Source organism: Trachymyrmex cornetzi, unplaced genomic scaffold, assembly GCF_001594075.2.
Source record: "Trachymyrmex cornetzi isolate Tcor2-1 unplaced genomic scaffold, Tcor1.1 scaffold147, whole genome shotgun sequence".
Taxonomy (NCBI): domain Eukaryota; kingdom Metazoa; phylum Arthropoda; class Insecta; order Hymenoptera; family Formicidae; genus Trachymyrmex; species Trachymyrmex cornetzi.
In genome coordinates, this window is record NW_017296059.1 from 2010279 (window position 1) to 2026464 (window position 16186).

The 16186-nt window shown below is 35.5% G+C and overlaps 1 protein-coding gene across 1 annotated transcript in view; it reads right to left on the reverse strand.

Moving 5' to 3' along the window:
* LOC108757626 (basement membrane-specific heparan sulfate proteoglycan core protein) overlaps positions 1 to 16186 on the reverse strand; it is a 235045-nt gene that overhangs the window by 13341 nt on the left and 205518 nt on the right. Inside the window, exons 9-10 of the mRNA XM_018502094.1 lie at positions 7075 to 7234; positions 3972 to 4322 (exon numbers count right to left, since the gene is read on the reverse strand). Coding sequence (XP_018357596.1) covers positions 3972 to 4322; positions 7075 to 7234 — 511 coding nt within the window. The remainder of the gene's footprint in view (positions 1 to 3971; positions 4323 to 7074; positions 7235 to 16186) is intronic.

The window sequence follows — 16186 nt, forward strand, 5'->3', positions numbered from 1 at the left end:
AATTCTGGATAAAATAATATTCTCTTGAAAAAATATAATTTTATCTATTTAGTTTAAAGCTTAGTTGATTAAAGGCTTATTTATTATTTATATTGTATGGCGTTTTCTTAGTTGGACTTTTAATATTTCTTATTTAAAAAACCACGGAATATATCGTACAACTAACTCAATTAAGAGCGCTCGCGACTAACACGCGTGACTTTATTAAAAGTCGTTGCCTGGAAAAATATTAAGGCTTCGTATATTCTGGCAATTGTTTAACACTGTGCCATAGTTCATTAAACCAAATTTTATGTTCTGTTCATATTTAAAATGTTTCGGAAACACATTACTGTTATTTATGTTTCCCAATTTTTTGGTCTGTTCAAAATTCTTCCACTCTAATAATAAAACGTAAAAGAACCGATGGTTCTGGAACGTCTCGTGTTTATAATAAATTTATAACTGTTGTGGTCGAGAGCATTCGCGATGAATTGAGGTCGACCTTATCATTCTGCTCCTTCGCGGTTGTCTTAACGCAGAGATTACACGTTACAATGCGATACCTTGGCTTCTGTGTGCTCCTTGTTTACGATCTGTTGGAGACTGGCTTACAAGGGAAGATGTATTGAGAAATAATGATACTTGTGTTTACCATCTCGCATTATCAGTCTTCTCGAATATTCGAATACTGAAAATTACATTGCTGCTCGCATTTAATGAGAAATGTTCGTGAATTATTGTTTCTCTAATATCAATAAAAACTTCGTGAAAAATACAGAAAATAATTTCAATGTAATTTTCCATTTCTATTGACAGTAATCATCTGCTAAAATAAGACAGATTCATTCAATTATAAACTAAACAAAACAAAATTATCCGTGAAAAGTTTGTAATTCTGAATATGTGAAGAAAAGAACAATCAGAAAAAACGAAAATTACATTTTCAATACATTTTCGTCATTTTCAATAATATCGATTATTTCCATCAAAATTAGAAACTTTTGTACTAAACATGAAAATGTAAAATTTATATATAGGGGATTAAAGGATCTTTTCATTCTGGGACATTCAAATTTCTTATTATATTTGTCACATTTTTATAAATTTGAAAATAGAGAAATTTTCACGCGCTTTGTGCATATTAAACTTTTCATTCATTGGTTTGAAACTCATTTTTTTGCAGAGAATAATAAATTTTAATTATTATCCGAAATTTAAATAATGCAAATTGGTTTTTTTTACATCCTATGTGTCGTAAAGGAGTTGTTTAAAGAAACGAATGAAATTAATAAAATGCAGAATGCCATTATGAAGAATTGTAAAACCACGATATTTTATATAATTTGCATTGTACTTTGGGGACAACTATCAAACTTCTTCACGATTCACTTAGACGTTATAATATAGCTACTGATCTAGTGTTTGATCTGCGTTGTTGTAAAAGTTAGATTTCAATTTTGTATGTAGTAGACAGTTTTACAGGTGTATATTTTTTACGTAATTTTGAGAAGCATGTTGGTATCAATTTTGTAATTTCAGTTTGGATGCCTTGAATGTGGTTTCCATATAATATAATTGAACTAAATTTGATAACAAAATGTATGTACGTTTTGTGTGTGTGTGTATGTGTGTATGTGTGTGCGTGCGCGCGCGCGTGTGTATCCGACGTGTAAAGTTTTACTATATATTAGCTCGTGGTATTCCATATCCCCCTTTCTGTTTCATAACCGCAATCTTTTTTCTCTCTTTAGTTTTTGTAAATTACGTTCGTTCTGTATATTCGGAATTTCTATCTATAGTATACTTGATATTACTCTGTGTGGTTAAAAGATTTGTACCAAAAGTTATGTCATATGAATATTTACTAACGATGAGTTATTTTAATAAAACAAAATGGTATTCTCTCTTGATCTTCCTTTATCTATATCGACTAATATTTGTTGCGTATAAGATATTATATATATATGTATATACCGTATATATCACGAAATTGTCAACCAGTATCGTACGTGAGAGTCGAGCACCATGACGTGGGATGCTATAAGCAAGAAAACTGCCATCCGGTAATTACGTAAGGAGCACATCGAGCCGACGCGTGAAATAAATTACGCGTCCAATTACCACAGGCCTCGAGCCAAAGCGGAATAAGTATAGTCCGCGATGCTCCCGGGTGGCGATGCTGCATCCTGTGGACCAAATCGATCTGGTTGCTTGTCCGACGACGCGACGCGACCACCGACCACAAAACGGACAGGACTTTCTCGGTCTGCGCGAGGATCCAGGAACCGGCACGACGGTCGACGGCGCGACAGGCGTTATACCTCGTAATGAACATATTCAATTACGGTTTTCATTAAATTCCCGCAAAAAAGCACGCGACCGACGCGACGCGAGCGAATTTCAGCGTCTCTCGCTGTGCAACGTCGCATTCTTCCTCCTTCCTTTTTTACTCTTTTCTTCTCTTCTTAATTCTCGCGACTGTTCCCCGTTTTATACGATCTCTGGACTCTGTGGTCTTCGTGCAAATCGTGGCGCGAATAGAAAAGCATATGTTTGGGATTATAGTTTTAATCCATTCATTGGGATCACACACATACACACACACACACACACAGTCCCGTGTCTCATAAGGTCTTATAATAATACGGATTAAGAAAAATATGACATTCGGTAGAGAGCTTTTTGTGGAGAAAAGTTGATCTCGAGTTATCTGAAAGTTTCACGTTTAAATCGTTGCAATAAACTTTGGCGAAATCTGTATGTTTCAATAATATTAAATTTCGAAAAGCTGGAAAGAATGATTTACAAATATTATCCCTGTGCGGTACATAAGTTATTGTGGCAGGCTTATAATATTGTTCTGCGGGTATTATGTTACTTAATTGCAAAATTAATTAAAAGATGGCTTTAATTATGGCGCTATAAACTGTTAAATTATTCGGATGCAATAATAGTTACGTCCCCGCTAATTATGGATTAACATTTGTACGCATACTAATAATGCGGTACAGTGAATACGGAACGATATAACAATTGATAATAAATAGCAATCAGGCGAAATACATGTATCTCGAATAGATGATATTGTCGCGCCCTGGGGAGTCTGCGTGTCTGTTTCATAAATAGTTAAATACGTTAAACACACGTTGCTTTAGCTTTAAACAGCTCTTTCGCGACACAGAAACATAAAAAATAGACGAGCTGCATTATTAAACTTTCGTGGATATGGGGATAATTAAAAATTATTATTCTCTACAAAAAAATGACGTTTCAAACTGATGAATGAAAAGTTTATGCACGCAACACATGGGAATTTCTCTATTTCACTTATTTTCTAATTTACAAAAATATGACGAATGTACCTAATTGAGAACTTGAATGTTTCGAAATGAAAAGGTTCTTTAATCTTCTATAGCTTGAATTTTGCATTTTTTAGATTTAATATAATTCAAGAAACATGTTTGTTAAAAGAACAATATTTTTACATTGTAAAGCACACAGCTGTACAATCGTCACCAGAAGGTGTTTAAACCAATACACAATTTTTCAGTAGAAACAAACTTCCCTGTTGCAAGTTGAATATTTGTTGTGCATTAATAGTTTATAAATTCTGTAAATCTGCTTCGTTATTTTTTTATATATATCTCTGTTTAATAGTCTTTTGAGATATACAAATAGATATAAATTGAACCAAATCAGTTCTAACATAGCAATTGAATTTAGCGAAAAGGGAAAATAAATATGATTTTTATTTACCAACAACGTATATCATTGAGTATCACTCATTCTAATCAAATTATTAACAGAATATTTATCGAAACGCGGGTTTAAAAGATATATAAGAGATGTGACATTATGTAATCTGCAAACTAATCAGTCAATTGTGTTACAATTTAATATGCGCTCTACGGCATAATGGATGCTATGGACGTTTCTTTGGGGTTATCAATTAAGACAAAAAAGGGGTGGCGGGCTAAACTCACACGAACCTGCAGCAATGACTTGATAGAGGCAGGGTTGCTTGGAGTGACCGACGGAATTGCTGGCCCAGCAGCCCAGAGCCCCGTAATCCGTATCGGTTACCGGGGTGTAATTAAGCCTGCTGGTTGTGCCCTCGTTGCTATAGTTGGTGGACGGAACGTCGCTGAGGTCGCCGCTGTTGTTGAAGGTCCAATGGAAGGTCACGTTGGTGGGGCTGGCCTCGACCTCGCAAACTAAACTTATGGTCTCGTGCTTGAGGGCGCCATGCACCTCCTCGGGTACGTTGAACGGCGGCGGGGTGGCGTTCTGGTGTCTCCAGCCTCCGCCCTTGTTCAGCACGTACTTGCACACGGGCGCGACTGCGGCATAACGTATGGATTTTGGCACCTTACTACGTATTCCAGGCAGGGATCCGCGGGGACAATATGATCGAGGCACATGTAGCAAATGATAAAAAGAGAAAAGTGTAAAATATATAACAAGATAAGTAACGAAATAAATATCAAATTGGGAGTAAAATACAGTTAAATCGAGGCGTGCTTCAGAAAGATAATGAATGCACGTAATGTTGTGAGAATTAAAAATAATAAAGAATATATATATATATATATATATTTCGCGAATTTTCGCATCAAATTTTTAATTTATTTATTTTGGTAATATTATTTTAATATATGAGATATTAATTTTAGTATATGGAAAATTAAAAACACCATTAAATTAAGAAAAAGATCAGAGTTAAGTTTCTTAATAGAAAGTATTTTTCATTACTTCGATAATAGAATATTATATTAATATATATATTGTATAGTAACATGAAGTTAAATATTCATTAGATATGTATTCTAGGATAGCATTTGTTTGTTACGTATCGAATTTAGCATATGTGGAATAATACGAGCTATGCGCGTTCGGTTAACCAAAATATATGCGAGATAAGTTACCACATAGTGGACCCACCATTTATTAGACGATTTAATTAATAATTATATCGTATATGTGCGAAAGATATAGTCACTGAACCGACGAACATATATACGCATATATCTCCATTGGTGTTTCGAAATGAAAATATATATTATATATAAACTATATATTCATATATGTATCGGTAAGATAAATGATGCACGGTATATTTTAAATTTCCAACTTTTTCGCCAAGCTTTTAAATTGACGTTCGCCAGGTGAGTTAGTAAGAAGTTATGACTTGCGGCAACATTTACCATCATGAAACTACACAAGCTGCATTTCGAGCGGCTGTGTGCTAGGTTTCCAAAAAATATTCCAACGTCATCGCGTGCACATCGGTAGTGAAACATGCATCCGATCTAGATTCTGTATTTACCAGAGTAGCTCAAACCTTTTATCTAAACGAATGCTGAAAACTGCGGTCTTCCTTTAATTGGTTGCTTTTCAATTACATTTTGTTATTGGCTAATTTGACCGCCGTTTTTGATCTAACTGGTCTATCATCCAATAATGTCGAGTAATTCTTTAAAGGGATGCTAGCGTCATCTGTAATACCGATGAAACAGGCATTTCAGGCTTTTCCATTTTCTTCGTTTTCCTTATTTTTGTACAGAATAAAAAATTCTTCCCCGGAATAAAAGAAAAAATGCAAATAGCTGTGGGAAATTACAAACTTACAAAAAATCAAAAACATTGTAAATTACAGGTTTTTGTTACCATGTTATTTCTTCACATGATACAAGTAATTACAAGTATATTATCCAAACAAAAAGTTTCCTCATACTGTTTGATAATGTATAAGAATGTAACGAGACCTACAAATTATGATCTTGAAGCTTGCAAAAGAAGTAAATGAAAAAGTAAGATCTGACTGCATACAACCTAGCATTCATGCGATATATATAGGATACAGCAGAGCGAGAAATGTACGTGTAATGTTTTATTTGGAAAAAAAATTTACTTTTTCATTATATTTGACTGTTGCTTCATCCCCTTAATGTGATATGTTATTAGGCTAAACATAGCGAACTTTTGCGCTACTCTGGTAAATCTAGAGCTCAAGTTGGATCGGCTTCATGCAATTTCTTTGCATAAATGTTATATATTATATATGGCTGCGAGGAGCTCAATCCACGGATGAGAGATCGATAACTGTCGCCCTCCGCAGGTCGGTTCCACCGACGACATAAAATCGGCCGTTTTATTTATACTTTCCGATACTGCAAAATCGGAGAGCCGGGATTTACGCAACATCGCGGATATTTCGTGAAATATCGGCGATGTCAGTGAAGTGGTAGCGGTCGCTCATGGTCAGCCGCAAGGTAAGAGCCGCGGGGAAGTCAGCGCTAAATCACATCGATCGCGTTTCGCTGCGTATCTCAACTTTATTTCTCACAATTTTTGTTCCGAAACCTCTCTCGATATTCTATACCTTTAATCCTAAATCTAGGCTGTTGTATTTTTCATTTTAAATTTCAGAGAACTTCGAACCGATCATCATTTTCATTCTTAAATCTTCCCTAAATATTCTACATCTCTAATATTAAATTTTGGCTTTCAAATTTTTTATTTTGAATTTTAAAAACTTTGAATCAGAATGAAAGTTTTTTAAAATTTAAAATAAAAAATTTGAAAACCAAAATTTAATATTAGAGATGTAGAATATTTAGGGAAGATTTAAGAATGAAAATGATGATCGGTTCGAAGTTCTCTGAAAGTAGCGAATGGTTCGAAAATAGTGAATAGTTCGACAAGTCCTTTAAAATAAAAAATTTAAAAGCCTAAACTTATCTAAGATTAAAAAGTATAAGAACTTGTCGAACCATGCACTATTTTTGTTTTAAATCTTTCCTAAATATTCTGTACTTCTAATCTTAAGAGTCTCGATTTCCAAATTTTTTTATTTTGAAGCTTAAAAAACTTTGAACCGGTCGCGGAATAACGATGAGAAACTGGTGGCGTAAAATCGTTGGTTCTACTAGCAGCGTTCTACATCGTGGAATATGCTGTGCCACGAGACATTAATCGGCACTTTCATGAGGGTTTCCGCGTTTTCTCACTCTCTCTCTCTCTCTCTCTCTCTCTCTCTCTCTCTCTCTCTCTCTCATCGTCGTCGGGTAAGAGCGCGTAAAATATACTTACACATAACCTCGAGATTGACTACGTTGGACTTGGCGCGGCCCTCAACATTTGTGGCCATGCAGGTGTACCCTCCGGCGGACTCTCGAGTTATGCTCTGCAGCACCAGCGAGTGGTCCGAGAGCACCACGCCGGCGGTGACGTTGTGATGCAGCTCCTCTTTCTGAATAAGCAAACGAGATCGGGTATCTAAGTCAAGGAACTGCCACGTCACGCGCGTGGAAACAATACAAATCCCAAATTTCTGTGTAACATAATTTATGTTTGAATAACATTAACTAGCGTTATATACTACATTACTACAATATTCCTAAAGTCCTAAACAATACAAGTGTGCATCAACCTGAATTAACTTTATTAGAGCTTAACTTGTATCTATTTGAATCAACCTGCTTAATTTAAAATCTTGAGTTTGAGACATTTCTATTTCGAAGTGCCTTTAATTATTTAACACAAATTACGAATTATTTAGAACGATTCTTTGAATATTAATGCGTCAGAAATATCTATAACAAGATTATTGGATAATTAACAAATAAAACATTGACGTTCACTTTGTATCTGATGGTTTCCGCAATCGTTTTTCTCTCCACGTTAAATTCCCGTAAGACCGAACCGACGGCTCTCATTGTTGCCCGTCGCAAATAAACAAATTTGTCTTAGTCTTGGCATTCAGCGCCACTTCCGCCTCGACGAAGATCGTGCCGTTGCTCAGGAGGAAACAACCGCGGCCCGCTGCGGGTTGTCGTCCGCTTGAGAAGGTCGGACAAAGGGAATTTACGATGTACACTTGTCCTCCCTCTATCCTCTCATTCCTGTTTCCTCTCCCGTTCTCTCTCTCTCTCTCTCTCTCTCTCTCTCTCTCTCTCTCTCTCTCTCCTCTATAGAACAATTCCATCGGTGCTTCCTAGTGCTTTATCGTTCTCCGTTCCCCGTCTATCCACGCCCTTTCTCTTCATCCGTCTTTATCATCACTTTCTTGCGATTCTCCGTTTTGCTCTTCATCTTTTTGTTTGAATCCCGTCGCGTGTAGGACATCGTAAAACTTGCAAGTGCATTTTTGGCTGGCAGTTCTGCGAAGAATTTGGACGCGATTCTTCCTCAGCAAAAATTGAGACTAACGTTTCTTTACGATGTTATAATTCGCACACACACAATATTAAATATTTCATTAATAAATGTATATTAAAATGTATATTTTCATGAAACGTATTTAAAATTAATTAAAAACATAATTTTATTACTTATTTGAATTATTGGAAACTCTTTAACTTTCAATCGTTCGTAAATTACCGATATTTCGATATTTGAGCAATCGTTATTGCTTTGGTTTTTTTTTTATTATCTGTACATCCGGAAAACTCTCCCGTGTAATTTTTTAACCTTCCATTTTTAATCTTCCTAACTGCACTTTCCCACACATACGGTTCGAGGAGCAATTCATTGTTGTTTCTCTAACATTCGAGGACGATAGCGCGATATCCGCTTTGCACTTCTCCCCGTCGCGTCGTGGATTTACATTGCGCAAGAGGAAGCATCGGTGCGATTGCGATGCAAAATATTTGCACGCTTTAAATCACGAGGTCCAGATAACGGAGCATTTTTCTCCCTCCCTCGTCCATCCCAGAGGCACCAGAGAATACGAATCAAGTGCACTGAAAATTTCGCGATTTGGTTTAATGTGGATTCTCGCTTGTTTCGAATAAATCTTTTTCAACAGCACAAATTTACGCGTGTAAAAGATCTTTAAACTTCACAGTAATAAACTTAAGATGTGTTAAACCAATTTTCTAAACCTCAAGTATTTATCAATCTTGCGTTGTTTATTAATCTTGTTAAGTAAATATTTGCAGAATAAAAATATCTTTGAAAATATTTTACAGATGAAAAATATTGGCATAAATATTTACTTCAATTGGACTTAAAATAAATGTAACAATAAATAACAATCCTTCATGGGAAATATTTCCCTCTATTGAAAAATCGATTATCACAGGACAAAAAAGATTTACGAGTCTAAGACTTAACAGGATAACAAAATACAGAATGTCTATTTGTTGAAATTAGTTTGAACTGGAAAAGGTGAAGGATGTTTCGATAATGTTTGCAGAGAATTGTAACTGCGAGCATCGAGACGTCGGTCTCGATGCTCGCAGTTACAATTCTCTGCAAACATTATCGGAACATCCTTCACCTTGGATAAAATCACCGTGGATAAAACTGAAGGAAACTGGGCGAACAATACCGTGAAAAGGCGGATACGCGGCAGCGACCACGAGGCAAGAGGTTCGCGCGCGTACGTCTCGCTGCGCTTGTTTTAGATGAGTAACGAGCTCCGTATCTATTTCTCCGCGGAAACTGGTACGTGCCGAGGCGCATCGGGCGCCTGCAGCAGCGAGGCGTCGCTGTAGAATCGGGAAGCGATACGTCTTCGTGGGAGACAGTAGATATCGCGATGTAAACGCGCGGCGAGCAATGCGCATTCGTGCGATTATCTCGGTGTCTTCAGTTTTAAGCGCCTGAGAGAAGCCGGGGTGCTTTCAAATATAATTATCGAATCCCGCGGCTTTCGATTTTGCGAATATTATTATTGCGCGCGATGGCAAATGAAAAAAATCCCTCGGTGTAATTAAAAAAGATTCGGAATCCCAGAAATTCAATTTCATATACTAGCCAATTTAATATTGACGGATAGCGATTAATCTGGAAATAATCACTGGGGTATTTTTATACTCAGTGGCGAAAAAATGTCAATTGTGATTAAATATTATTTTTTATAAATGACGTTTAATATATATTCTTTCTTTTTTAATAACTATTCTTTATGAATTTTTTAATACGCAATTCCATCGAAAATCTACAGTAAAAAAACATTGAATTAATTAAAGTCTTTATTTCTTAGAAATTTTTTAGTCATAATATAAACTACTTAATATGCTTGTTCTGTTTAATATTTACTTGATTTTCACTCATTTTTTTCAGAAGATTTGGGTTAAATCCGTATTTATAATTTTCTTAAATATTAGTAAATTAGAAAACAATCAATAATGTATAATATGTTGTTAAAAATAGTGATTCTAATTGGGATATAAAAACCCCCTTAGGTAATCATTTCAAAAAATCACATGATTACACTGGATTAATTATTTATTTTATATCAAAATAACTGAATAGTGGTTTTAATACTTAAAGTAAGTATAATTAATCACCACCTTCCAGTGCTAAATTTTTGTAAGGATAAACTGTGAGGTTATAAAAGTTTAATTTAGAAATTAGAATCAGATTCTAGAGCGATTGAGTGAGAAAGTATCATTTTCGCTCAGATAAAAAAAAGTTGGCGGTTCACGTCTTTTATTATATATTTCATAGGTTCTTTAAAAAATCATGTCTTTAATTCTTTAATATCAGTATCTTTATCCACTCTTTTCACAGTCGGACATTCATATTTCTCAACGAATAATCCGCGATAAATAACACGTTGTCAACGAACATGAACTATTTCCATCTCGGAAACTCTCGCGGCGCAAATGGAATTTCCTATTTCGACGGCCACCTCCAGGATATGCTACGGCCACCGTCCTATGGGATTCGTGTACAGAGAGGACTCTCTCTTTCTTTCTCTCTCTCCCTCTCTCGGCATCCTGATACCGCGTGAATTCTCGCGTAACACGACGCCGTCGTATTAGACGTTAAATATACGTAGCTGTGTCGAGAACCGGATGATACGAGCGCGTGCCTCGTTCCGGGACGAGCGCAGAATATATCCGCGTCACCGAGTATAATATACACGAAGCCCACCCACCCCTCTCACGGATGCAAGACAGGAGCGATAAGTTCCATCTCTAACATTCTCGCGACAGCACTCTCCGTTATGGGCACGTGCGTCTTATATCGCGTATCCTATATACATCTCGTCGCAAAGTTTCGCCATCCGTTCGAGTTATGCATAAGTAACGGCCAAATCCTTTTTTCAACTTTTGACTTGCACCCATCGTGAATCGAAGAGATATCTTGCATGTCGATACAAGGCTATTCTTAATGGAAAATTTTGAGACGGACGATTCAAAAAGTGCGATTTTTATAAATTGAGAAAACAAGATTGACATTTTATGTCAATTCAAATTTTATGATTTCCTGAAAGAAGGGATATGACGACAACTCGAAAATGAACGATAAGCAAGGTATAACAATCACAGAAAATAATGCAAATAATAGAATCATATGGAAAGAATGATTTTATCGAAGAATCTAAAAATTTAGCTAAATATTGATCTGAAAATAATTTTTAGTTGACCATTAAAATAATTACGTAGAAATCTCAAGTATAACGAGCAGTGCTGCAAAAAGTTGTGATATATTAATAATCAGTTTGAACGTTTTAATAATTATTTTGATAGTCCAAACAAAATTATTTTTAGATCTGTATACTATTGGAAAATTTGTGTTAAATTTAATATATGTCCCAAACGATACAGATATTATGTAAAAAATTACTACAAAAAAAGGTAATACTGATACACAATTTGTAAGCAAACTGTGGTAACGGTTTTTTTTTCAAAATAATTAATATTTATAGTATGTTAAATTAATTCGTATTTTATTCATTCGTCTTAGAATTTATATTTTGAAAAGGATTACGTTACTTGTTCACATTCTCATAAATTGTGTCATTTTGACATTAAGAAATGTTGAATACCAATTTAACACAAAGTCTTTAAATAGTATAATCACATTAATGATCGAATATGTTAAAAATTCAACAAGATCGCGAAAATGGACCGTTTTTACATAATCATAAAATGTTTTTTACTATGTATTTAGCTAAATTTTTATAGATATATTTTTTAAAAACCATCCTTTCTGTACAGAATTTAAAAGGTATAATATTTTTTAGAAAATTTATATCTAATCGAATGTAAATAGCAAAAAATTGACGAAAGAGCAAGAAAATTTTGTCGTATTTTTCCGCTTGAATTTTCATCGTATTTTCGTCGATGCAACGAAGCCCGCTCTGGTATCGAATTATTTCCAATGTTGGACAAAGTCTCAAATTCCCAAAATACGCATGACGACGTTAATTGACGGAGATTCGATTTTCATTCGATCATCGCAAAACGCGAAATGCCGTCTCTATAATATGATATAATGATGTTATATCATAGCACGCTATGTAACGCATGCCGCAATGCTAACATAATAATCATGTCCCACCGATTTTGAATTTATGTTCCACTCGATCGGATCCTTTATGTGGTATCAGTAACACGATGTAACGAAATTTCACGAAATATCAAATAAAGCGAGAGACGAAATAACCGATTGTGAATAGTATACCAGCGATAGTATTAAGCATTTAAACGAGAAAGCAAGAATGTTTAAATGATTAAGAACGATTCGTCAAATCGATTCACAATCAGATTTCTATCGGTGATTCTCGACAAATTTTTTTTCCATTGCATAAACAAGCTCTAGAAAATATTTAACGATAATATATTATTGAAAGTACCAAGAGCACGAGAGATCCTCGCCTATTCGTAATCAACAACACTAAATTATAAAAGAAACATTAAACAAACAAGCTCTTATATCAGTATAATCATGCGTGCATTATTTCGCGTCCGGAAACAAAGCGAAATTGGTCAGCGCGTGGTTTCAAAGGCGCGTTCAAATATTTGTTTGCAATTCCCTCCCTCTTTCAATTTCCAGACGAAATGGCACCAACTGCAAACCGATTCGCGAATGAATCGTCACCGTTCGCCCGGATGATGCTTGTCTACCTGCACGATTCGGTTCTGTGCACGATTCCAGCTCGCGCGAAATGTCCGGTTCACGCAGCGGAATAAATATTCTTACCCGCAGTTTTACCTCATCGAGTTTTGCCTTCATTTGTTTTGTCCCCGTTTTTTTCCGTTTTCATACAAGTTAAAGAAGTTTTTACTACGCGGTTGTTGCTGAGCGAGAAACGAGATTAACTTAAAGCAACATGACAAAGCAAATTCAATTAACCCTTCAATGCCATATACCATTTTGTTGCGGGTGAAACATTGTAGTATGGCGTACTCAATCTGTTTTAATTGCTTATAATTTTCATAAAAATACTGTAACAATTATTTTAATCACATTCTGCAATTTGCAGCTAGGGATAATAAATACAGAAAAAAAGTAAATCAAAATTTTGTAGCAAAAGATAAATAGTAAATTTTTACATTCCTATTTTTGTTTTTAAATATCTTTTATAATTTTATTATTGTTTAAAAGTGTTTTGCACTTAAATAGTTAAAGATTACGACCGGGAGAATGATAAGTAATTTAAGATAATCGCCATGGGCACAATGTAAAGCAAAATTCCAGATAAATACAATATGTATCCCCCGAATCCTGATGTCGACTAACCCCAGATTAATTTTAAATTTTTGATAAAAGGATGCGGCTAGAGAGCGAATCTCGTCATTGCGAAAGAGTCGCCGCAATTTTTGCCCGATAGTAAATGATGCGTTCGTGTGCATACACATGCCGGAGCGCGTCATCCGTGCACAATAAAATTTTCGTCGTACGGACGTTTTTACGGATTGGTAAACCAACGGCGGCCGGTGATTCGTGGGCAATTTATTGGTTCGGTTCGACGAGCAGAACGGGATGCGGACCGTCGAACGGGAGGTGTGACAACGGGGTACTCGTAAATTTACAATAATTTCAACGAGAGTGCACACCGACGCTCGCGCGGCCGCACGAATGGCTGCAGACATTCCAAATTATCCTTGCTCTAAAATTCCATTCGAATGGCGGCGAACTTACTCGATCCGCCCCGTCGCCGAAAATTCACCGCATCCCGCGGATCGGGCTCTTAAATCCTTCGCGAGAACTTGAACATCGGTAATAATTTTACCGAGCAGGAAAATGCAAACGGAGTAAATCAAAGTTGGCGCTTGAAAGTGCAACGGAGTAAAAAAAAAAGATACTAAAAGATTCAACTCTCAGTTCTTTTCATATAAATTATTTTCTTCATTTCTATAGAAGAAAGTTTTCTTATGAATATTTTTTATATTATACAAAGTATTTCAAGCGGGAGAAAAAGAAAGAAAAGAAGAGAGCTGCAAGAGCATCTCCAAAATATCTTCAACTTCGTTCCTTTTATATGAAATACTGTCCAATTAAAAGTTTCTTTCTAGGATTCACGGCAGGAGAAGAAAATTTTCTTGATGCTGTCCGAATGATACCGAGTGCCATCTTCGATTTTCTCGCGCGATTCACCACATCATTTATCTGAGACGTGCAACCTCACACCTTCCGTCGTCGTCTCCGTTCTCGGCGTGCGCCACCAGGCCGATAAATAATTCGCGAAATTTCGCCCGGAATTCCCTGGAGTCGCGTTACGGCATTCCTGCCCCTCTAAGGAAAAATTTTCGTCCCTCCGGGCGGCGCACGCGACTATTCAAGGAAGAAAATTGTCCTGTAAGCGCGCGTACGAGAAGAGAGACGATCCTCCTTCTTTATGCCGTGAGGACCTTCGTCCTGCCTCTTACAAATTTAAAGAGGACAGTCAACGTTCTTCCTTTCGCGCCCGTCTTTTCGTTTAAATATGCAACAGTGTAGTGCTGCTGGAACCGAGACAAACGATCCGCGAAATTGTCCGAAGCAAACAGTATGCAAAAGAAAGAGGAGAAGGGAGAGAGAACGAGAGGGAGAGAGAGAGAGAGAGAGAGAGAAACAAAAAGAAAAAGTGACTCGAGGGGATTATTTTCTATATCCGAGACAACATGTATTTTTATTTGTTATGCTTCTACTTACGTCGAAATCAATTACATTATGTCTTAAGTGGTTGAGATCTGCATAAAAACGTACATACAGTGCATTAAAAAAATGACATTACTTTTATAACATAACTTCTTTTTCTGAAAATTCTCTAAGAGAAACCTTAGACATTTATGTTAGGTTAATATTTATCAATCAGTAATTTTAAAATAAAGAAAACGTTATGCGGTGCGTGTTCCTGTCATTATTTTCTCTTTCATTTTACATATCATTTTTATATTCTCGCTTTATTATTTACTTGCGGAAAGAAAGAGCTAAGGTATTGAACAGGAGAAAGGAGAATATACATAAATAAAGATGCAAAATAATTATGAAAAATGTAATAGGGTAGAACGGGGCTATTCCGTCAGTTTCAATCTTAAAGTAATATAAAATTTACTACAGTAAATAATATCTAATATAATAAAGATTCTTAATATTGTTTAAATAATATCTCTTTGCAGTGACGCGATCGCATTGCAATTACCTTATACATGCAATCATGATTGCTTTTTAAACGCACAAGCATGACTTTCAAATGTTCAATATTATTGTGCAGAAACAGACATTATCGTTAAAAACGGACAAAAAAAGCCTTGCTCTATCTATTAGAAGAGAAGTATACAAGATCATGAGGATAAAGAAAAATACTATTTTTGCGTGAAAATTGTACAATAGCAAAGTAATTATGACATTATTGTAAATTAGTAAGTGTAAGGAGTAAAATTACAATAATTGTGATATATAGGATAAATAACGTTCGTAGATAAAAGTTTACTCTATAAATCTTCTGGAGTGAAACTCACTCTAAAAGATTGAAAATTGAGCCAGTCTTGAAAAATTGATTGAATCTTGAAAAAAAGGGTAAAAATATTTTCACTCTTGAACAAGAGTGGCAGATTTTCACTCTTTAGGAGTGAGATTTCATTTCTGTAGAGTGAATTTCATTTCTATAAAGATTAAAAATTTGCTATTTTTGTTCAAGAGTGAAAATATTTTCACTTTTGTCAAGTCTGGTTAAATTTTCAATCTTTTAGAGCGATATTTCACTTCAGAATATTTAGAGAGTTGAAATAGCTACTTGTTTTAACTTTTTGTATGTTGAATTTTTACTTAATTGAAACCGACAAAGGTAAAGAATTTCGCCGCTGGAAATTCCGTTGTAATCTTGCTGGGCAATTTCCAGAAGATATTTGCAAGTCACTCGATTTGCATTATTTATTCGCAACATATGCGAATGGGAGCAATCGTTGTGATTTGACGGAAAGATATTATCTCGAGTCTGATGTGAATCTATATTTGCAGTATTGGTTCGCTCGTTGAC